Source organism: Hemitrygon akajei, chromosome 15 (assembly GCF_048418815.1).
Source record: "Hemitrygon akajei chromosome 15, sHemAka1.3, whole genome shotgun sequence".
Lineage (NCBI taxonomy): Eukaryota > Metazoa > Chordata > Chondrichthyes > Myliobatiformes > Dasyatidae > Hemitrygon > Hemitrygon akajei.
Window position 1 is genome coordinate 82,564,811 of NC_133138.1, and position 24,078 is coordinate 82,588,888.

Consider the following 24,078-nt stretch of genomic DNA (forward strand, 5'->3'; position numbering starts at 1 on the left):
CACTGTTATGTTGCCATCTCGTTCCTGCAAATTTTTCTACAGCATGTACTGTTTCTATCCTCAAAGGTAACAATGGAACCTGCTTGCACCGTATCAACAGGCTATGCATTCCAGGTTCCAAACACAGACTGTCTCTAAGACCATAAGGTATAGGGGTGGAAGTAGGCCGTTCAACCCATCAAGTCCACTCGCCATTCGGTCATGGGCTGATCCAATTCTTCCAGTCATCGCCACTCACCTGCTTTCACCCCATACCCTTTGATGCCCTGGCTAATCAAGAACCTATCTATCTCTGCCTTAAATACACCCAATGACTTGGCCTCTACAACCACTCATGGCAACAAATTCCACAGATTTACCACCATCTGACTAAAGTAATTTCTCTGCATCTCAGTTCTAAATAGAAATCCTTCAATCCTGAAGTTGTGCCCTCTTGTTCTAGAATCCCCTGCCATAGGAGATAACTTTCCCATATCTAATCTGTTCAGGCCTTTTAGCATTTCCCTCCTTGTTCTCCTGAATTACAGGGAATACAGACCAAGAGCTTCCAGACGTTCCTCGTATGGTAACCCTTTCATTCCTGGAATCATTCTTGTGAAACTTCTCTGAACCCTCTCCAATGTCAGTATATCCTTTCTAAAAGAAGGAGCCCAAAACTGCACACAATACTCTGTGTGGTCTCACGAGTGCCTTATAGAGCCTCAACATCACATCCCTGCTCCTATATTCTATACCTCTGGAAATGAAGGCCAACATTGTATTCACCTTCTTCACCACTGACTCAACCTGGAGATTAACCTTTAGGATATCTTGCACAAGTACTCCCAAGTCCCTTTGCATCTCTGCATTTTGAATTCTCTCCCCATCTAAATAATAGTCTGCCCATTTATTTCTTCCACCAAAGTGCATGACCATAGATGCTGCCTGAGCTGCTGAGTTTCTCCAACATTTTGTGAGTGTTAAGGCTTATTTATATTTGTGTGTCGCATCTAGGCCGTACCCTGCGCAATAGGGTGACGTGCACCTCCCCAAAAATGTAACTCACGCATAGCGATGACACAGACCACAACAACTGTGATTGGTCCGCTTGGTAGCATCGCATTTCCTCCTACGTATTTCCAGTTGCTTCTTCTCCGCCATGTCTGTACACCAATGTGAAATAGATGCCGACATGCAAAAAATTTTGAAAAGCATTTCCTCATCCATGTCTCTCATGAAGAAACTCAACACAGTGACATAGAAACCCCACTGCCGACTAGCGTTTTGGTGCATACCAATGCATGCTCGCTACAGCGTAGAGCCTACACAGAAGTGAAAATCAGGACAATGGTGTAGCCCGTACTCACAGGTATAAATCAGCCTTTACTCAATTTAAGGGCTGATCAGTGTTTTCAAAGGTTCACTACTTTCCTATTTTTTTTACATAATTCCTCTATGGATTAAGCCCAGAATTGTGCATGGTTTATTAACCATGCCAGCTTGCCCTGCTGTCTTCATTGATTTGTGCACGCATATCCACAACCTCCTCTCTCCTCCATCACCTTTAGAAAAATATGCTTCAACCTCCTTATAAAATTCCATCTGCTATGTGTCTGTCTGCCCATTCCACAGGCCCACACATAACATGCTGCAAACTGTCACTATCCTCTTCCCAATTCACAATACTGCCAAATTTTGTGTGATGTGCAAATTTAGGAATTTCAACTTGCACCTTCAAGTCTAGGTCATTTTTAACGATATAAAAAAATGTCAAAGGCCCTAACGCTAATGCCTCTATCTGCCTTCTAACAGTCTGAAAAACAACCATTCACCACAAGCCAGTTACTGAATCAATGATGGTTTGACACTATCAGTGTTGTTTTTCTGTCATGCCTTCAACTTTGCTGATAAGTGTTATCAATAGTTTTCTGGAAGTCCATGTGTAACACATCAATTTTATTATCCTCATCAACGCTGTTACCGTATCAAACATTCTGTCAAATTGGTCAAACATAATATGTCCTTAGTAATACATTGTTGGCATAAAGTGACTGAGCAACACAACATGGCTACAGGCCCAATGGCCCAACTCATTAATGCTGAACAACATGTCCATTTTAACTAGTCCCATTTACCTTTATCCCTCCAAACCTTTCCTATTTATCTTTTGTTTCTTGACACACAGCTGCCCATCCTATATTTGAAGCTATTGCTGACAGCAAAGTGTTTGAAAAGTGTTTAGATAAACACTTGAATCACTTATGCATTGAAGAACTATGGACCAAATATTCAGCAATGATTTTAATTCAAGAAAATACCTACTGGTCAGTGTTGCTGAGATAGGCTGGATGGCCTATTAACACACTGTACAATTCTATGATTCCATGTAATTAAGTTTAACAGGTTTATCAGAAGTTTAATGATGGCATCAAATTATTAATAGTAGTTATACACTCAGTGGTCACTTTATTAGTTACCTCCTGTAGTTAATAATGTAGCCATTGAGTGTCTATCGTGGTCTTCTGCTGCTGTAGCCCAACTACTTCAAGGTTCGATCTGTTGTGCATTCCAAGATGCTCTCCTGCACACCACTTTTATAGCGTGTACTTATCTGAGTTACTGTCGCCTTCCTGCCAGCTTGAACAAGTCATGCCGTGTTCCTTTGTCCTCTCTCATTAACAAGGCATTTTGACCTACAGAACTGCCACTCACTGTTTTTGTTTATTTTCACACCATTCTCTGTAAATTCTAGAAACTGCTGTGCATGAAAATCCCAGACCAGTACTTTTTGAGGTACTCAAACTACCCCGTCTGGCACTAATAATTATTCCATGGTCAAAGTCACTTAGGTCACATTTCTTCCCCATTCTGATGTTTGGTCTGAACAAAAGCTGAACCTCTTGACCACGTTAGCATGATTTTATGTATTGAGTTGCTGGCACATTAGAGCTGATTAGATATTTGCATTAACGTACAGGTGTACCTAAAGAAAGTGGCTACTGAGTGTATATGTAAAACAGAGATTAAACTATGTATGTGTCCTGTACGTTATCTTTTTTCACTTACTGTCTTCTACACTGAGTTAAAGATCTGACTGTGGCAGGTGCATGAATATTTAAAATAGAAATTCACTTATAAATGTGACCAATAATGATATTTAGTCTGAGAACACAATTTAGGAGAGAGCTTGAAGAAATACAACTCCAGAACCAAAAGCAAAAAAGACGCTGAAAACCCTCAGCTGGTCAGGCAACATCTGAGGAGAGTTAATGTTACAGGTCTGAAGCCTTTCGATAAAACAGGGGAAGAAAGAAAACACCACACACCAAATGCTGGAGGAGATCAGCAGGTTGGGTAGCATTTATGAAGATGAATAAATAGTCAACATTCCAGGTGAGACCTTCCATTGGGACTGGAAAGGAAGGGGGAAGATACCAGAATAAAAAGGTTGAGTGAGGGGAAGGAGGACAAGCTAAAGGTGATACTTGAAGCCAGCTGGGTGGGAAAGGTGTAGGGATGAAGAAGACGGAATCTGATAGGAGAGAAGAGTGGACTGTGGGAGAAAGGGAAGAAGGAGGGGCACCAGGGAGGAGTGATAGGCAGGTGAGCTGAAAAGGTAAGTGACTAGAGTGGGGAATGGAAGTAGAGAGGGGGGGAAAGGAAAAAGAAGAAAAAGAGAAAAAAAAATTGATATTCATGCCATTAGGTTGGAAGCTACCTACATGGAATATGAGATGTTGCTCCTTCACCCTGAGAGTAGCCTCATCTTGGGAGAAGAGAAGGCCATAGACTGACATGTCTGAACGGGAATGAGGATAGGAAGTAAAATGGTTCACCACCAGGAATTTCCGCTTATGGAAGATAGAGCAGTGGTGCCCAACAAAGCTGTGCCCTAATTTACATTGAGTCTCATCAATGCAGAGAGGCTGCATTGAGAGCACTGGATACAATAGACAACCCGAATAGATCTGCAGGTGAAGTGTTGCCTCACCTTGAAGGACTTTTTGGGGCCTTGAATGGAGATGAATTGGCAGCTGAAACATTTCTGTATCCAGAACGGAGATTAGTGGCGAAGGAGGAATGGGCAAGGGGATCACCAAAGGAGTGATGCCTGCAGGAAGAGGAGAGCTGGGGGTGGCGTGGGGGGGTAGTAAAGAAGTGCTTGGTGGTAGGATCTCGTTGAAGATGGTGGTAGTTGCGGAGAGTGATGAGTTGGATGTTGGAACACAAGGGGTGGTAGGTAAGGACAAGAGGAACTCTATCCCTGTTAAGTCAGCGTGAAGACAGGGTGAGCGCAGATGTTCGAGAAATGGAGGAGACACAGGTGAGGGCAGCAACAATGGTAGAGGAAGGGAAACCCTGTTCTTTGAAGGAGGAGGATATCTCTGAAGTCCTTGAAAGGAAAGCCTCATCCTGGGAACAAATGTGACAGAGACAAAGGAACTGAGCAAAGGGATTAACTTTTTTACAGGAGACAGGGTGGGAAGAGGTATAGTCAAAATAGCTATGCGAATTGGTAGGTTCATAAAAGACGTTGGCAGAGCTGGAGACAGAAAGGTGAAGAAAGGAAGAAAATGAACATGTTATTTTTAAGTTGGAGATGCGGTAGGTGAGGTAAAATAAAACTAAGTTATTTTCAGTCATTTCCAGTCTTGGGCTTTAAATGTTAACTCTGGGTCTCTCTCCACAAATGCTGCTTATCCTGTTGAATGTTTCCAGCATTGTCTGTTTTGCCGTCGGGTTGAGCTTACTGTCGGTATTGCTGTGAGGTAGAGTTAAGCTCTTCCATATACTTTTAATGATTTCATCATTTGTATGCTTGAACTTTCCTGAAACAGTTTCATATAACAGACCTTATGTCCCAAAGTACAAGTAAGAAAAATTACTAAAACGATTTAAAAGTTCCAGCTTGTACTGTGAATTGCATATGCATTAGTGAATTCAGCACTGCACCATTCCCAATGCTAACATCTCTCTGTGCAGCTAATACAGAAAATAGGAACACACAAAACTCATTGGATGAAGAGGTACCCGGTCATCCTGGGATCCTGGGATTCAGTGTCAGCCATCTACCAGAAAGAGTGTCTAAAGAAATATGAGACAGTAAGGATTTCTGGAGCAATACCAATCTTGCCAGCTTTCTCCAAAATAATAGACTACCATTTAAATATGCCTGAATTTTGCTCACAGTTGTAACAGAGTAAATTCACCTCCAATGTGTGCAAAACAAGATCCAACATACACTATAATGGTAACAGCTGGTAATCTCAAACAAGAGAAAATCTACAGATGCTGGAAATCCAAGCAATACACACAAAACAAAATGCTGGAGGAACGCAGCAGGCCAGGCAGAGAAGAGTATAGTCGACATTTTGGGCCTGAAGGGTCTCAGCCTGAAACATCGACTATACAGGTACTCTTTTCCGTAGATACTACCTGGCCTGCTGAGTTCCTCCAGCATTTTGTGCGTGTTGCCAAACTTTGACCTGCTTTACCCGTGCATCCCAAATTGCATTTGATGAACCACTTCACTGAACTGCCAGTGAAGGTACTTGAATTGTGCTCATGGGTGGGAAGTTGCAATATTCAAATGCACTGATGACAAAGGAGTAGCTTCATAATTTCAGGTCAGGGATGGAGGCAAACTCAGAGGAAGTGTTATTCTCTTGCACCTGCTGTGCTTGTCCTCTGGTGATCGGGTCAACAGATCTGGCTGTCTGAGTAGTTCCAGTTAAGTAACTGTACCGTATAGCCTACATTATAATAAGGGACTCCTTAATGTTGTAGTAACACATCGTTGCATGCACTATTAGGCACGTATTGATCTGAATGTGTGTGTCAAGTTCGGACTCTACCAGTAAAGAATCATGAAATTTAGTTCTCGTCTCCAGCGTTTTTATTAATAACATAGTTGTGTAAACAGACCACATACACAACAAATTGACAACGAGGATTATGAACCTACATCTTATCGGAACGCTGTGTTTTAGTTGATAATGACACTTGGAGAAGAGAGAGAAAGGGAGATGAAAGGGAGCGACACATGCATCTAGATGGAGTGCGCTTGTGGCACTAGCAAAAAGGACATGTGAGTCAAGTGGAATGTGCAGTGACTGCAAGCAGCTAGCTAAAAAGAAAACAAGGAAAATTGGACTAAATTAACATAACAAAGATGGTGATGATTGGAAGCATTACAGCATTTGACAGTAGCATTGAAAACTGCTTAACTTACATTGAAAGCGTCTTACTCAGTATTATGGGAGCAAAAACACATGGGCTGCTACAGAGCTTGATAACCCCTGAAAAGCCAGCGGACAAAGCATTCAAGCAAATAGTTGACACTCTCCGACAGCATTTAAACCCCAAACCACTGGTCATTGCTGAAAGATTTAAATTTAACAAATGGAATCAGAGCAAAAATGAAAACATTTCTGAATATTGTGCTGAATTGTGCAAATTATCAGAACATTATCAATTTGGAGCTGGTCTATCAGACACATTGAGGGATAGGTTAGTGTGTGGCATGCACTGTGAAACCACACAGAAGAAGCTTCTGTGTGAAAAAGACCTTACATTAGAGAAGGTGCTGAACATTGCAATATCATTGGAAACAGCAGCACGGGATGCTTCAGAGATACAACAAAAATCTCTGGAATATGCTACAAATAAAATGTCACTGAACAGAAATGAAGGAAAGAAATGTTACAATTGTGGGAACATATCACATGTCCCTGAGGACTGTTGGTTTAAAGACAAAGAATGCAGAGACTGTGGCAAACAGGGCCACATTGGCAGAGTATGCAAAGCTAGTAAACAGCAGAAAAAGGACAAAACACAGAGAAACAAGAAACCCCAGAAAGGAAAATGCAACAATGTACCAAAATGAAAGAAAGCAGTCCTGACGAAAACAACTCAGACAAAAGTGAATTGTCTTGTCTGCAGCTTCACAGCATGAAAGAGACAGATAATCGAAGAGTAATATGGATCACACCGCAAGTGACAGGTGTGAGGCTGAAAATGGAGTTGGACACAGGCTCAGCTTTATCAGTGATCTCTGTACATGACTACAAATGACTGTTTTCTCACATACCTCTGAAACGAACTAAACTACTGCTAAAGATTTACACAGGACAGAGAGTGCGTCCCAAAGGTAAAATTCAAGTGACAGTGACCTACAGAGACAAAACACAGCAGCTGAACCTCTGTGTACTGAATAATGGAGGACCGCTGTTGCTGGGATGTGAATGGCTCAGGAAAATCCAGTTGGATTGACACACCATCTAGACACTAGTTGTGTCAGCAAAGGAGGGCAGCAAGGCTACATCTGAGAGACTGTCACAAATACTTGCTGACTCTGAGGAAGTGTTCACAAAAGGAACTGGAACACTTCAGGGCATGAAGGCAAAGATTGCGATTGAGGAAAATGCATGTCCAAAATTTCACAAAGCCCGACCAGTGCCATATGCAATCCATCCTACAGTAGCGGCAGAGCTGAAAAATCTGGAGCAGACTGGGGTCCTGTCAAAGGTGGATTGGAGTGAATGGGCCACGCCTATTGTTCCAGTGATGAAGAGAACCTCCAGCACAAAACCAGGAAATCCAAGCAAGATGCGCATATGTGGAGACTTTAAAGTGACTGTTAACCCAGTTCTCCGCACAGTACAATATCCTCTACCTCGTATTGAGGACATCTTTGCTTCCCTGTCAGGAGGGGAACATTTCACAAAAATCGATTTGTCCAGGCTTATCTCCAAATGGAAATCGATGAAGCATCCAAGAAATACCTGACAATAAATACACACAAAGGACTTTACCAGTACAACAAGTTGGTGTTTGGGATAGCATCAGCTCCTGCAATCTGGCAAAGGGCAATGGACCAGGTCCTGCAGGGGATTCCAGGGACTCAGGGTTACTTGGATAACATCATTGTCACCGGCAAAGTTGGCGACAAACATCTTTCTGACCTTGAACAAGTGCTCACCAGGTTACGAGAATATGGACTCAGACCTAATCGACAGAAATGTGAGTTTTTCAAAAATGAAATCTCATACTGTGGGCATGTGATCAACAAGGATGGCTTACACATGTCTCAAGACAAGATAGAAGCAGTGCTTAAGGCACCACCACATGAAAATGTGTCTCAGCTGAGAGCATATCTTGGACTAGTAAACTATTACCACAAATTCTTGCCTAACCTATCCACAGTCCGACACCCATTAAATGCATTATTACAGACAGGGACACAATGGAAGTGGACTGGGAGCTGTGAGAAAGTGTTTCAAGAAAATAAAAGACTCATAACTTCAGAAGGGGTGCTCGCGCACTTTGACCCCGCCTTACCAATCCGACTGGCTTGTGATGCCTCACCCCATGGGATAGGAGCTGTGTTATTGCACAAGTTTCAAATGGCTCAGGAAGTCCAGCAGCCTTTGCCTGAAGAAAGCCAACTTCAGCTGAATGCAACTACTCACAGATGGACAGAGAGGCCCTAAGCCTCATGTGGGAAGTCATGAAATTCAGTCACTACTTGTATGGTCAAAAGTTTACCCTGTTGACTGACCATCAGCCTCTCGTGTCAATCTTCAACCCAAGAAAAGGCGTTCCAGTGACGACAGCACAAAGGCTGCAGCGATGGTCTCTTTTCTTAGGAGCTCACAAGTATGACATTGAACACAAGGGGACCAAGCAACATGGAAACGCAGATGGGTTGTCACATTTACCACTGCCAACTTCCGAGATAACTACACAAATGGATTCAGCAGAGGTCTTTCACATAACAATAGTTGAACAATTACCAGTGACAAACAGCCTCATTGAAAGAGAAACATGCAATGACCCAATATTGTCAAAAGTGTATGACATCATGGTAAAGGGATGGCCAGCGAATGGTAACACACTGTTTCCAGCCTTCTCAGCGAGGAAGGAGCAGTTGTCAGTGTGTTGGGGAACACTAATATGTGGTTCACGAGTTGCACACCAGAGTGCTGGAGGAACTGCACAAGGGGCACCTGGGTACCGTGAAGATGAAAAGTCTTACCAGTGCCTATGTGTAGTGGCCTGGAATCAATAAACAGATTGAGGACTTGACCAAGAACTGCTCTGCATGTCAAAAGATCTTGAACACACCACCACAAGCCCCTCTCCATCCATGGGAGTAGCTATCATCACCATGGCAACGAGTGCACATCGACTTTGCTGGACCATTCATGGACTCTATCTTTTTAATCGCTATCAATGCACATTCCAAATGGCCAGAGGTCATCAAAATGAAGACAACTGCATCGGAAAAGACTATTTCAGTTCTGAGGACCATGTTTGCCTGGAATGGCATACCAGAGCAAATCTGCACAGACATTGGACGACAATTTGTCTCTGAAGAATTCCAAAGTTTTGTGAAGAACAATGGAATCAACACTTTACATCGGCTCCTTACCATCCATCCACAAATGCCTTGGCAGTAAGATTTGTGCAGACATTCAAGGAAGCCATCAAGGCAATGGACTGCGAAAATAGACCTCAGCAACACAAGATAGACAACTTCCTCCTTGCCTATCGTAATGCAGTACATGCAACCACTAACCAGACTCCAGCGATGATGTTTCTAAACAGGAACCTGAGGTCCCACATGGATCTTCTCAAACCAGATGTACAGCGGGATGTGGAGAACAGACAGTTCAAACACCTGGATGCTAAGTCAACACAGAACTTCAGTGTAGGACAGTCAGTTCTTGCACGTGATTACTGGGCTGAAAAGTGGCAGCCGGGTACAATTTCCGCCATAGACGGACCACTGATGTATACAGTGGAAGTGGGAGACAAAGTATGGAGGCGTAATGTGGACCAAATCCTGGATGCTCAGGTGAAAAACACAACAACAACTTGCCCGGACTCCCTTGACATAGAAGCAAACACTCCTGATGTGACCACATCAGCTTCATCTACAGATAATCCTGCCATCAGTGCTGATGACCCACCTGATGTACCTGTGGAGAGTCATTCCCCAAAGCAAACGATTCAGGACAGACTTTACCCGAAGAGGCAGAGAAGACCTCCCCGGAGACTTCAGCTCTGAATGGGTCTTAGACCAAAAGTAAAAAAAGAAAAGAAAAAGAAGGCTTGTTATAATTAAGTTACCTTGTTATAATTTGTTAAGGGTAAACATATTTGTTTAGCATAGTGCCCCAGTAAATAAAAAACAGTTGGTACGCTATTAAAATAAAAGGGGAGGAGTGTACCGTATAGTCTACATTATAATAAGGGACTACTTTATGTTGTAGTTACACATTGTTGCATGTGCTGTTAGGCGTGTATTGATCTGAATGTGTGTGTCAAGTTTGGACTCTACCAGTAATGAACCATGAAACTTAGTTCCCGTCTCCAGCATTTTTATTAATAACATAGTTGTGTAAACAATCCACATGCACAACAGTAACCATAGGCAATTTTGTAGAATATAAATGTTTGATAGTGTTGATAATGAGGAAATGCTACTATCGGGCAAGATCAAAATGAGATGTGATAAATATTAGATAGACTCTATTAGTTCTAATAGAGGATTCAGAAGAAAGCTCCTCACTAAGGAACTTTCTTACTCACCATACTCACACTTCTTCCCAAGCATTGAACTTGGGAAGAGGAGTGAGTATGATAACACAACAGTGAATTGTTTTAATAGAAGTTAGAAACCTGTGGAAAGAAGTGTCAGGTCTTGTGCTTGGATCTTAACTGCAAAGAAAGATTTTGTGAAGCATATTGTTGCGCATCACTTGGGCTGATTGTTTGGTATCTTCCACATAATTCCCAAATTATAGCAGATATTGCCACCCCACTCAATTGTTTAGGTAGAGATCCAGTATCCAGAAAATGAGACCCCAGAAAGATAGTGTCAGGCTTTTAAGATGCTCTTAGATATATACATGGAGCTTAGAAGAATAGAGGGCTATGCGATAGGGAAATTCTTGGCAGTTTATAGAGTAGTTTACATGGTCAGCACAACGTTGTGGGCTGAAGGGCCTGTAATATGCAGTAGATTTCTATGTTCTGGATTAGAAGAGCATAAATGCTGATTATCAGTGCAGGTTCTTATTGATGCCCTGTGCAATCTGCTGTGAAATAGTTGGCATTGAGTGATACTGGGGTCAGGGCCTTTAGTATGGTGTCCTCTGACTATTGATTCTACAGATCCATCAGACCATCTCCTTGATCGAAATAACAGAAACATTTTGTAAATGTTGGAAATACGAAATAGAGAACGTGAATGTCAGAAGCACTGCTGACTAGCTGAGTTCCTCCTACACTTTGTGTGTAAAATACTCAGCAGGTGAAGCAGCATTTGAAGAAACAGAAATAAAGTTAATGTTTAACGTCTGAGACTGGAATTGAGAAAGAGAGAAAACAACTCAGTTTTAATTTGCCTTTGACACCATATGTCCAACTTAAAAATAAAATGTCTCTCTCTTTCCCAGTTCTATTGAATGGCCTCAGACCTGATACATTGACTCTGTTTCTCTCTCCATAGATTAGATGCTGTCTATGTGGCTGAGTGCTTCCAGCATTTGTGTCTTTATTTCATCTCAGCGGTGACCAGCTAATCAGGGTGAGTTGGGTGGAAGCTCAGGTACTTGCCTGGCTGTTAGACTGCAGCTCTGACCTCTAACACAAGCACGTGGAGGAAGCTGCAGTGAAGTGTATCCAAATATTCAGGCACTAATGTGAAATGATGCTTGAATATCATGTCTATCTGTACATGAGAATCTTTGGACAAGGGGAGGCCTCTGATACAGTTATATATATATATCTATTTTATGATTTTATCCCCACCCTCCCCTCTCTTTTACTTCCCCTTCCTTCATTTGCATAATGCCTCCATAGGAAGGGCTTCAATAATTCACTGACTCGTGTCACAGAGAACTTGGGTCAGACACAGCCGCACCCCAAGACTGAGAAGCAGACACAGCTCCCATTACATTATGTTATATCATTAACTCCACTGCTCTGTCTTAGCACAGACTCCATATGTATCATGAAAAATACTGTTTCAACTAAAAGCACTAGCTACAAAAACAAAATTTGATTCACACTGTAACACAGATTCATAGTTCATGGCAACTTATTTGTTCAGCCAAGCACCGTACACTCGAAAAAATATTGGCTGGAGTATCATCCTCACACTCCCCCACCCCCACTAAAACCATCCCTGCAAAGTAACAGATATCACATGACAGGCTCATCCACTTATATAATCAGCATTAACAGCACGACTGAATATTTGTGCAAAACATGCAAATATTATTGAGGTCTGAGGGAATTAACTGTTGACCAGTCTGCACATTACCGCACAAGGTAAAGGTTTTGCCTCACAGCTTCGGCAGGTTCAATCGCAGCTGGGTGGAATTTGCACCTTCTCTCTGTGACCACATGCGTTTCCCCGGGGTATGCTAATTTCATCGCATATCCCAATGACAAGAGGTTTGGAGAATAACTCGAGATGAGTGTAGATATATGCTTAATGGTCAGAGCGGGTTAGTGGGTGAAGGACCTGTTTTCTTGCTGTCTGATGCTTTAATCAAACTGAAACATTTAAATTGTCATGCAAATTAATTTACATCAGCATTGGAAACTCTTTTGTCTAGAGAGTAATCAAGAAAGACCATAACCTTAACTTCAAGGCAAGACCTTGAGGATGAATTAGAGCAGCATTCATTTTGTTCAGGTCAGTGAACCTCTGGAACATCTTCTTTTAAAAGGATCTGTTCACTGGGGGTTAATTGAAGCTCTTGAGAAGGAGATCAATAGATCTTTGTTAGACAATGGCAGTAAATGATATGGAGCCCAGAGCATACAGAGGATCTACAGCCTAACTAAATAGTCTCAAGTAATTTAAAGACCAATTCCTTATCCAGCTGCTCCACTGTAGAATTTTAAATCAATGGAATCTCAATTTAGCAAATTAACAAACAGGACCCCTTAACGGACTTGAGGTTTATAGGATGTTGCCTGCCTATTTCTTAGCATGTTGTTGACATTCTGCTGAAGGTAGTGGATACTGGAAGTTAACTTGTAGCAGTGTGATGTAGTTGAATTAATGGGGCAAGAGATAGACATTAATCCAGAGTCCTGTCAGTGAGTTAGTCAGTTCATCTTTGCACTTTAATTAATCATCAGAAGCAGCAGCTCCTCAAAGTTAATAACATGCCATTCGTCATTATGGGAAAAATCTGTGTGCCGTTAGCAATGTTGAAATGCCCCAAAGGTGAATGAGGGTGACCTTTGGAATGTTGTTATAGTTGCACCTTAGCAGCCAAATTGTGTACGGTAATATCGCATGTTGAAAATGCGATAAAGACAAAATAACTTGCTCTCACTGATGTTGTGAAGAGGGTGAATACTAATCAGATCATTGTGTAAGATAGCCTTGCTTTTTGATTAGTGTAGTCAATAGATAGCTTCCTCCTTTGACTGAGTTTTCTGCTTTTCGTGTTTCATATTCAGAGCTGAACCAGCTGAAATCAACAAAGACTGGAAGGCCCCAGTTAATCATAGATTCGTGTCTTACAGAAAGTAGTTCTGAAGAGCAGTCCAAGTATTCCCATGCCCTGTCCTTTCCCATAATCCTGTATTTTTTATTTCTTTATGAAGTATATTATATTTTTAAATTATCTTCTGTCAATGCTTTCAAAATCTGCCAACCACAAAATGTTCATCTCCTTATTTCCCATTAACTTTAATACTATGTTCTCTGGTTTCTATCCCAACTGCAAACTGACTCTTCCTTTCCCCCTAAAATAAAACATGGTAACTTAGAACATCTCTGCTAAATACCAGCTTAATCTGCTCTGCTCCAAGGAGAACTGCTTCAGTTTCTCCTTCTCTCCTCTGAACTGAAGGTTTCAATCACTGCCATTATTCTGGTAAATCTGAACGACTTCTACAGGGTCTTGGCAAATGATGAAGTGAATTAAGTTACAGAGGGGCGCCAAAGAAAGCATCGATCCAAATGTATCCGAGCTTAGTGTGGCAACTGCTCTGCCCAATTCTATGATAAATTACAGAGTTGTGAACATAACCCAGTCCATCATGAAAACCACACTCTCCTCCGCTGACTCTTCCTGCTGCCTCGGGAAAACAGCCAACATCATCCTCCCACACCATCACCCTCTCCTCTCTCCCATCCTATCAGGTCGAAGATATAAAACATTGAGAACACATACCAGCAGGCTCAAGGACAGCTTCTGTCCTGTTTCTCTAAGACTCTTGAAAGGACCACTTACATGATAAGGATGAGTTAATGACCTGTCAGTCTAATTCGTTATGGTCTCTGTCCATTATTTGTCTACCTGCACTGCACTTTCTCTCTAACTGTAAGATTGTATACTGCAATCTCCTTTTGTATCACCTCAGTCTGGATCTGTCTGGATGGCTTGCAAACAAAAGCTGTGACTTACTACAGTGAATTATTATTCAATCATTATTATTGAGTTTACTGAGAGTCAGGAAGATTATGCCATACATAAGTACAATGTGATAGGAAAGAGAAAACAGAATGCAGAATATCATGTTACAGCTACAGAGGACATTGTTAATAATTCTGTCAGTCTTTGAACTGAGATTTAAGAGAAGAACGATTGTAATAAATGTAAAGAGAGATTCTGCGAGGGACAGGTCTCAAAGAGTGTGACTGTATTTTCAGACACTAATTTCTGCAAGTTCTTGTGGTCCTGGGCAGGGCTGTTGCCATACCATGCCTTGCCTTTGAGATCGGCAGTAGGCACATAGTATTGGGGTTGGTACTTGAGTGAGTACTTTGGTCAGGTATGAAACAATTTTTTAACCAGTGGAATCACCTCCATGAACTGCGGGAGCTTCAGGAGAAAACTATCCTAAAAATAGTAAATGAGCAAACTGGCTTGGTTTATTGAACTGTCAGAGATCATTTGCTGCCTGCGTGGAGTTTGCTTGTTCTTCCTGTGACAGCGTTCACTTCCTCCCACATCAGAATCAAAATCAGGCTGAATATCACTGACTTGGGTGACATAAAATTTGTCGTTTTGTGGCAGCAGTGCAGTGCAAAGACACAAAATTATCATAAATTACAAAATTAAGTAAAGAGTGAAAAAAGGAAGAACAAGGTCGTATCCATGGGTTCACGGACAATTCAGAAATCTGAAGATAGAGGAGAAAAGCTGTTTGTGAATCATTGAGTGTGGATCTTTCTAAAGGCATGCAGGTTAACTGGCCAGGTTATATCATCTATGGTACGTGGGTGAATAGCGGAAGCTGGGGAGATTTGACGTGAGTTTGGGGAGAATTGAGATACTGAGTATGATTAACATAGTAAACTACAGGAGGAACTCAATAGATTGTGCAGCATCTGTGAGAACAAAGAAACTGTTGCCGCTTTGGGTAAAAGCTCTGCATCAGGACTGCGTGAAGATGGAGGATAAGAACATAGAACGTAGAGCAGTACAGCACCATGAAGGTTCTTCAGGCTACAATGCTGTGTTGAACTTTTAACCTACTCTATGATCAATCTAATCCGTCCCTCCCACATAGCCCTCCATTTTCCATTCATCCATGTGCTTATCTAAGAGTGTCATATCTAAGAGCCCTTACCTAGTGTAAAGATGAAAAGTGAGACAGTGGTCAAATATTATTGGTAGACGGCAGGGAGAGGAAGTGAAGGATGGCAGGCTGATCAATCTAAGAAGGGGAGGAAGAGGATTGGAGACAGGAGACAGAGGGCTCCAAATAATGTAGGATCAGTGTAAATGGGTGGTTGATGGTTAGCATGGCTTTGATGCACTGAAGGGCCTCTTTCAGTGCTTTATCCCTCAGGGCCAAACGGAGTATGAAATGTGGGGTTTACATTGGTCTTTTGTACAGTATTGACCCTTCACAGTTGCTGTGTGTTGACTGGAGACAGAAGAGATGCCAAGATGTCACAGGCAGTCCCTCTCCTCAGATTATCATTTAAACTCTGCCGTCCTCCCATGACCCATAATTAATCTTTGTCTCTTCTTGCACACATCTTGGCTACCCATCAACAACTAAGAATATGGTATTTACTCCTCTTTATCTGCCGACACTCTCACCCTCTCTGCCTCGGTCTCTAGACCAATATCCCCTGCACTCTGATTTGTTTTCCTATTTTGCCCAGTCCCTTGAAGCACTTTGCTTTGCTACTGAATTCAATATTCAATAAGCTGCCAATAAATTAGTCTAAGTGGTTATCTTTCCTGAGGACTCTCAATGTTTATTCAAATCTATTGTCAGGCACTCTGCTTCCATTGTTGAACTTGCTACTTGAATATGTAACCATCTCCAGGTTCATGATCATTGAATATCCTTCTTGACCTCATTACAGCATAGGTCAAATTAATGACTGTATCTACAGACACCGGCGTGTCAACCAATGAATTTATTTACTCACCAAATCTTGCATTTGAACAGCATTCTGCAGCAACTGGTCTAATTACTAAATGGTCAGAGTTTATTCTTACTGCGTATTACAGCACCTTTTCTATTTACCGAATGACAAAGACTGCCTGAACAGTCTTAGCAAACTACAACAGAGGTCAAAACTATAGCAACACTTCCTGATAAAAATGAGTATTTTATCCAATTAAATATAGAAAATGGAGGATGAGTATATAAAGTAAATCACATATACAAAATAAATTAATGTCATTATCACCGGAATATTATTGAGACAGGAATTAACATCATTTCCATCCTAAACTGAGCACATTCTCTTGTTTATCTTCCCCTGCTCTCACTACGGGTGTGCATTTCTTTATTTATTGAGATTCAGTGTGGAGTAGGCTCTTCGAGACACGCTGCCCAGCTATCCCCCACTTTAATCCTAGCCTAATCATGCATATGACAATTTGCAATGATCAATTACCCTACCAACTAGTAAGTCTTTGGACTGTGGGAGGAAACCAGAGCACCCGGAGGAAACCCACACAGTCATGAGGAGAACGCAGACTCCTTACAGGCAACGGCAGGAATTGAACCTGCGTCACCTATGCGGTAAAGCATTGTACTAACCACTACACTACCATGCCACCCTATGGCTATACTATGCATCAGCCAGGTAACACCATCCCTACTGTAAAGTATGGTGCAGGTAGCATCATGCCATGGAGATGTGTTTCATCAGCAAGAATGTGGCAAAACTGTTAACACTGTCAGAACTGTGTTTGACCCCCCCCCCCCCACATACACACACACACTGCAAGTATGGAATATATATCTTTCTTTTATTTCTTCTGAACTCCCTGATGAACAGCAATTTTTCATCTCTCTCCATAATTCTTCAAATCATAGTGAGTTTAATGGATTAAAAGATGTTCAAGAGATAAAAAGTATTAAATATTCCTGGAATGGGCCTTGACAATTTCAAACATATGTTTGTGAGCAGATGTGTTGACTGAATAATGCACCTGTTTCCACATTCCATTACTGCCCACTCCAGTGAAATCTGTTGGTGTGAGATTCTGTTTTCCTTTATTTACACTGATCATCTTTACATTAAAGGAGGAACTTCTATCGGACTGGCCAGGACCTCAGTAACTGCAGCACTTGTCAGAACACCGCCTGTATCATCTACAGGTATAGCAGTTCACTCATTTATTACTATTTTCTCTTGTTTGCTTGCAACAGCTTTCATTTACATAATGCTTTTAATGTAGTTATACAATACCTTGTAAAGGTATTCAGTTGCCAACCCTTTGTTCACATAAGTGAGTATTACAACCACATGATACTGCACATCAGATTCCCAGTCCCTGCTGCTGAAAAGCATCCCCTTAGTATGATGCTACCTCCACCATTCTTTATAGTAGGGACGGTGAGCATTATTAGATTTACGCCACATGTATCACTTTGTGTTGAGACCAAATAGTTCCACTTTAGTCTCACCCAACCACAAAACCTTCTTCCACATCTTTCCAGTATCTTCTGAGTGAAACTTTCCAAAATGCTTATGGGGAAGGACATGCCTTGTTTAGTGGTATATGTGGGGTAAACCTAATACTGCACACCAGCCAGATAACACCATCTCTACTGTAAAGTATGGTGGAGATAGCATCATGCTATGGGGATGCTTTTCTGCTGCAGGGACTGGAAATCTGGTCAGGATTGATGGAAAGATGATTTCTGATAAATACAGAGAGATCCTGGATAAAAACCTGCTGGCTTCTATTACAAAACTTAAACTGGGGAGGAAATCTGTCTTTCAGCAAGTCAATGACCCAAAGCACACTGCCACGGCAGCAATAGAGTGGATTCAGATGAAGAAAATTGATGTTCTTGAGTGGCCCAGTCAGAGTCCAAACCTTAACCAGCTTGAAATGTTGCAAGGAGGGATGGGCAAATCTTGCTTCATCACATTGTGCAAAGCTAGTAGATGCTTATCCAAAAAGACCACTGGCTGTGACAGGTGGTTCAACTAGGTCCTGAGGAAAGGGAGATAAGTACTTTTGAACTTCTGACATTTCAGTTTTTGAATTTTTAGTTTTTCGTGCTTTACAATTTTCCTTGTTTTTTAAGGCTCAACTGTGAAAAAGGGAGCTTGTGATGCACAAATAAAATTCTCAGTAAAATTGATTAAAATCCCTGGAGGTATGGGAACAATTATGTGAATAAAGGGTTGGGGACTGAATACTTTTACAAGGCACTGTTTATCCAATGCCACTCCACAGGTTTGCTATCAGTCATCTTGGTAACCATCTAAGGAGATACTGGAGGTCACAGTAAGCTTGCTCAATGAGGAAGGCTTTTAAACGGTATCATAAAGTTGGAGACAGAAGTTGAGAAATTTAGCGAAAGACTTCAGGGGCTTAGGCAACTCTCAGCTGCCTCCTTACATAGTTTACAGTACAATGAATGATATGCGAACATTACACAGTGCAGAGAGATTTGATGGATACATCCCATGAAATGACTCTCACCTAATCTGTTCATTTGACTGACATTTGCGAGGATGAAGGTTTGGGCTCCATACCCATGAATAATCCAAGTTGACGCTACTGAGGTGAACGAAGAGAGCGCACACTGTAAGAGCTGTCATCCTTAGGCTGAAGTCTCAAACAGGCCCTGTCTGTTTTCACAGCTGGATATGAATGATAGTATGATATGTCCAAAAAGAGCGAGAGAGTCATCCTAATGCCCCGACTCATTATGACCCAAGAGTTAATAAATGATCTGGTGCCAGTGTCAAAGCTGTTTTTAAGCACCCCTGTAAAAGTTGGCTGCCACATTCTCTAAATTAAAACAACACCATTTCAAAAAGTACTTCAGCAACTGTCTTGTGAGATCTTAAGACTGAGAATCATTAAAAGCTGAAAAGAATCACTGGATCAAGCAACATCTGTGTGCCTGTGTTCTAGGTGTCACCTGACTTGCTGAGTATTCCCAGCATTTCCTGTTTTGATTTCAGATTTTCAGCATCAGGGGTATATTGCTTTTGAATGAAAGTGGTGAAAGATACCATATAGTTGCAAGATCTTTCTTTCCACGCCATTGACTAAAGAAGCATTAAAATCAGAACTACAAGATCTTGCTATTATGAGAAATGTACAATGGATCTTTACAATTACACTGTGGCTGGGGAAATACTGAAGGTTAAGGATGACAGCGTAAACCATTCAGAATCCAAACGGCCGTACTTTTACTCTGTGGTACAGTGAAATACGAAGAAATTACTGTTGAACATGAAAGGGACATGAAAAATTCAGAAGTACCATTTCCTCCTTCCAATTTTCTACTCCTCCTCCAGTTCCTGGAATTCTCATCCAATTGATTAGTCTTCTCCTATGCTGGCACTTCAGTGCAGTGGTAAGGGAGTCACTGGATGAGTTAGCTTTATGTAAGCATCAACTGTGGCGCAGCTAGTAACACCCCGCCACTGATCCATGATATAGATTCCATTCCAAAAGCCTTAGTGTATCAATCCAGGCTGACTGTCTGGTGAGTACTGAAAGAATCCACTCCAAAATGGGTGTGAAGTTCACAAGGATTTTTTTAATGAGTCCACACAGAATTCTAGAATCCTAGGATCTGAGAGTTGTTGCCAAGACAGAGTCCTAAAGCAATATTACTGAACAGAAAAGACATTACACCATTCCTATATTTCTCTTTGTGGGAATCTTCTATGGAAAAATAGTTGCTGTTTTTCCTGGGTTCCTCCAGTGTCAATCCATCAAAGTTATTTTATCAAAGTAAAGCACTTCCGGACATCCAGTGAATGCAAGGGCTTGATAAGTGGATGCATTTTAACTTCACAAAACATTGAACCAAGGCATCAAGCCTTCTCAGATATGCATTGACTGAATGCTTTGGCATAATTTAAGGAAGAAAAGGGATTTCCTGCAATATACTGCCTAAAGTTCATCTGCAACTAACAACACAAAATTAGATTATCTGATACTTAATGCACTTCGATAATTTCTGTTCTAATGACCCTGTTTTGATATATTTGCATGCAAGGTTACTGTTCCTGAACCGACATCTTTGAGTGATATCTATGTATTGGATTGAACTAGAAGGTGTTCCATAAACAAACTCACATCTTTAGGTTGCAAATGGAGAACAAGGAAGAACTGAAGAGCTGAAGTCCTCCAGCCCTGGTATCCAGACAACATTCTACTGAAACTCAAAAGTTGCCTGGATCAGAGGACTTCAGTTGACGGAAGAGATTTTTTTTTCTTGCAGCATAGAAGGCTGGGGGTTGAACTGATGAAGTGTATAGAATTATGAGAGTCATAGAGAAGATGGACAGAACATCTATTCCCCCTGGTAAGGTCTTAAAACCAAGAGGACATCTGCTAAAAGTGAATGGCTAGAGACTTATGCAGGATCTGAGGAAGATTTTTTTCACAGAGTGATTAATATTTGGAATGTGCTACCAGCAGAGGTGGCAGACTCAGATAAACTCACACGTTACAGCTCTAAGGCAGGAAAATTAGCAACGGTGTGCATTGGCAAAATGTTGGCAAGGGCATGGTAGACTAAAGGAATTTTTTCTGCACTGTAGAGCTCTAGGACTCTATATAACAAAAACAAGGGTGCCAATTCCAGTACTGAGTAACTGAACTATCACAAAAACTTTAGTTATATGAAGCAACCCATTTTGAGAATACAAGTTGTAACGGTAACAGTTAAAATGAAGTGAAGGTCTCATTTTGTTATTCAACAGCCCACTTGACAATTACTAAAAAAACATTACATCAATTCAAACCATCGCAGTCCAATTCCCAATGGATGCAACACCACAGTATATAAATGGCTTTCAGCTTCACTGCTTGCCTGATGTGAACCATGTCAAAGAGGAGGGTTGAAATGAATGGTAATCCTAGGCTGGAGAAGTAGGTCAGTGTGTTTGAGTTTCAGACTCAAGTACAAAAGGGGTCTATAATAAGAGCAACACATCTTTAAAAGAAAATAAATGTTCTTCAATTGCTCAGCACTCTTCCCTTGATGAAACTAAAAATAACTGGAGATGAGGTTACAAAGCCAAGGTTAGCTTTGACAAGAGAAATAGGCTGAGATGACTGATGATCTTGTGTTTAATTTACTGTTTTAGTGTCAGGAAATCAAATAAACACAGAAATAAAAGTCTTTGTGCTGCATATGACACACTATGTGTACTTCAATTGATACTTTTGAGATTGATTAAGTATCTAAATCACTAGCACTTTTTGATTTATTCAGTGTTGGACAATCAGTTCTGATCTGTGTCTTGCAGTCAGACTGTGAATTTGAGGGGATACTCAAGGTTCAATCTTCTGGAACTCACAGAAATTCTGAGCATCCAAAAAGTACCTACAGACATCTGAAGAATGGACGAGTGGGTTCATCCAAACCTCAAAGCCCATTTCTTGAGCCCAAATCCAACCCAACCCAAAAAACTTCTACCTACTCCCCATAATGAGGTTGGATGGGCTTCCAAACAATTCCAAGTGTTCAAAGATCCAAGCTCAAAACTGTATGGATTTTGTTATTGTCTTCAGACTAATTACTTGTGTGCTCATGAGTACACAATCACCAGACTTTTCTGTTTATTTAGAATTCATTAGGTACATCTGTAAGCCGCTCATTAATACAAATATTTAAACAGCCAATCACATGGCAGCAACTAAATGCATAGAAGCATGCAGATGTGGCCAAGAGGTTCAATTGTTGTTCAGACCAAACATTGGAATGAGGAAGGAACTTGATCTAAATTACTTTGACTGTGGAATGATTGTTGGTGCCAGACAGGGTGGTTTGAGTATCTCAGAAACTGTTGATATCCTGGAATTTTCATGCATAACAGACTCAAGAGTTTATAAAGAACAGTGTGAAAAACAAAAAGAAGTATCAGTGAATGGCAATTCTGTGGACAAAAATGTCTTGTTAATGAGAGAGATCAGAGGAGAACGGTCATATTGGTTCAAGCTAACAGAAAGACAACAGTAACTCAACTAATAACGTGTTACAACATGGATGTGCAGATGAGCGTTTCTCAATGCACAGCACTTCAAAACTTGAAGTGGATGGGCTACAGCAATGAAGATCACACACATACACTCTGTGGCCAAGGTGCAGGAGTTAGCTAATAAAGTGTAACTTTTTGTAACTGTTTGCATTTTAAATTTTTGTATGAACTGTGTCAGCATTTAACTATCACAAACTTTAAAGTCACACTCACTTGTATATTAAAGCTAGATGAACTGTAACTTCTTAAGCTTTTATTGTGCTTTGCCTATTAAAATGCAAATGACAATCAAGTGAGGAGCACAGAGAGCAACTATCCACTCACCAGAGATTCCAGCGCTCAATTCCTTCATCAAAAATATTACCACCGTCAAATGTAAAGTAAGAAAATATGGCACAAAAGAGGGAGATATTGTCAAGCTGTTCCTTTTGTAAAGCTGCATCTCCTGTAGTTAAGCTACAACTTTTAAAACCATTAGGTAGTTTTTAAATGAAGCTCTACATCAAATGCCAGGCATCTCACTTTAAGGAGAAATGTAAGATCTGGATGAGGAGAATTATTCATTGACATTGGGCATGAGGGGCCTCAGCTATGTCAAGTGATGAGATACGCTGATGCAAAACAGAGAAGATTTAACTGAGAGTATTAGTGGAGTTGTTGAGAGGCATTGGGGAGAATTTCCATTGGCAGGTGGGTGCATAACTAAGGGTGCTGTTTAAAACTACTGGAATACGAAGATATCACAAGATGTTTTATAGAGAAGGTTATGATGTCCATTGAACTATTAGATCATGTAATGGAAGCAAATTTAGATAGAACTTTCAGAAAGAAATTGGTACACATTTGATAAGAATAGCAAAAATTAGTGGGACTTTTTAGGATGGGAAGCTTTTAAAAATCAATAAAAGGCAACTAAAAACTCATAAACAGGGAAAAGATGAAATATGAAGGAAAGCCAGTCAATAATATAAAACAGGATACCAGAAGTTTTTTTTTCAGAAATATAAAGAGCAAAAAAGAAGCAAGAGAGAATATTGACCTGTGGAAAATGCTGCTGGAAGACAAAGAATTGGCAGATAAACTTAATAAGTATTTTGCATCAGTCTTCAATGTGGAAGACACTAGCAGTATGCTGGATGTTTGAGAGTGCCGGGGGGAAGGAGTGAGCGTATTTGCTACTACTAAGGAGAAAGTGTTTGAGAAGATTAAAGTTCTGAAGGTAGATAATCTTCTGGAACAAATGGACTACACCCCACCATTCTGAAAGAAGTAGTTGAAGAGATTATAGAGAATCATGATCATTAAGTCATGATCTTTCAAAAATCACTAGATTCTGGAATGGTTTCTGAGGACTGGAAAATTGCAAATGTCACTCCACTCTTTAAGAAGAGAGGGAGGCAAAAGAAAGGAAATTATAGGGCAGTAAGCCTGACTTCAGTGGTTTAGAAGATGTTGGAGCCCATTATTAAGGATCAGGTTTTGGGGTACTTGAAGGCACATGATTATATAAGCCAAAATCAGCATGCTTTCCTTGAGGGGAAATCTTGCCTAACAGATCTGTTGGAATTCCTTGAGAAAGTATTAGGCAGAATAGACAAAAGAGAGTCAGTGGATAGTAT

General features: G+C 41.0%; 2 protein-coding genes across 6 annotated transcripts in view; one reads left to right on the forward strand and one right to left on the reverse strand.

The window, feature by feature from the left end:
* LOC140739509 (dedicator of cytokinesis protein 2-like) overlaps positions 1–24,078 on the reverse strand; it is a 651,201-nt gene that overhangs the window by 249,033 nt on the left and 378,090 nt on the right. The window lies entirely within an intron of this gene.
* The window catches only part of LOC140739510 (protein INSYN2B-like), a 79,057-nt gene that overhangs the window by 14,197 nt on the left and 40,782 nt on the right, over positions 1–24,078 (forward strand). For 3 of the 5 annotated variants that reach the window (XR_012101660.1, XM_073067874.1, XM_073067876.1), the window contains one exon: positions 17,518–17,592. The exons of 1 other annotated variant lie outside the window; for it this stretch is intronic. Coding sequence is in view for 3 of the 4 variants with exons in the window: in XM_073067874.1 (XP_072923975.1) it covers positions 17,518–17,592 (75 nt within the window). In the remaining variant the exon portion in view is untranslated. Of the gene's footprint in view, positions 1–17,517; positions 17,593–20,557; positions 20,630–24,078 lie in introns of those variants that run through there. One more of the 5 variants, XM_073067875.1, reaches the window with a different exon arrangement.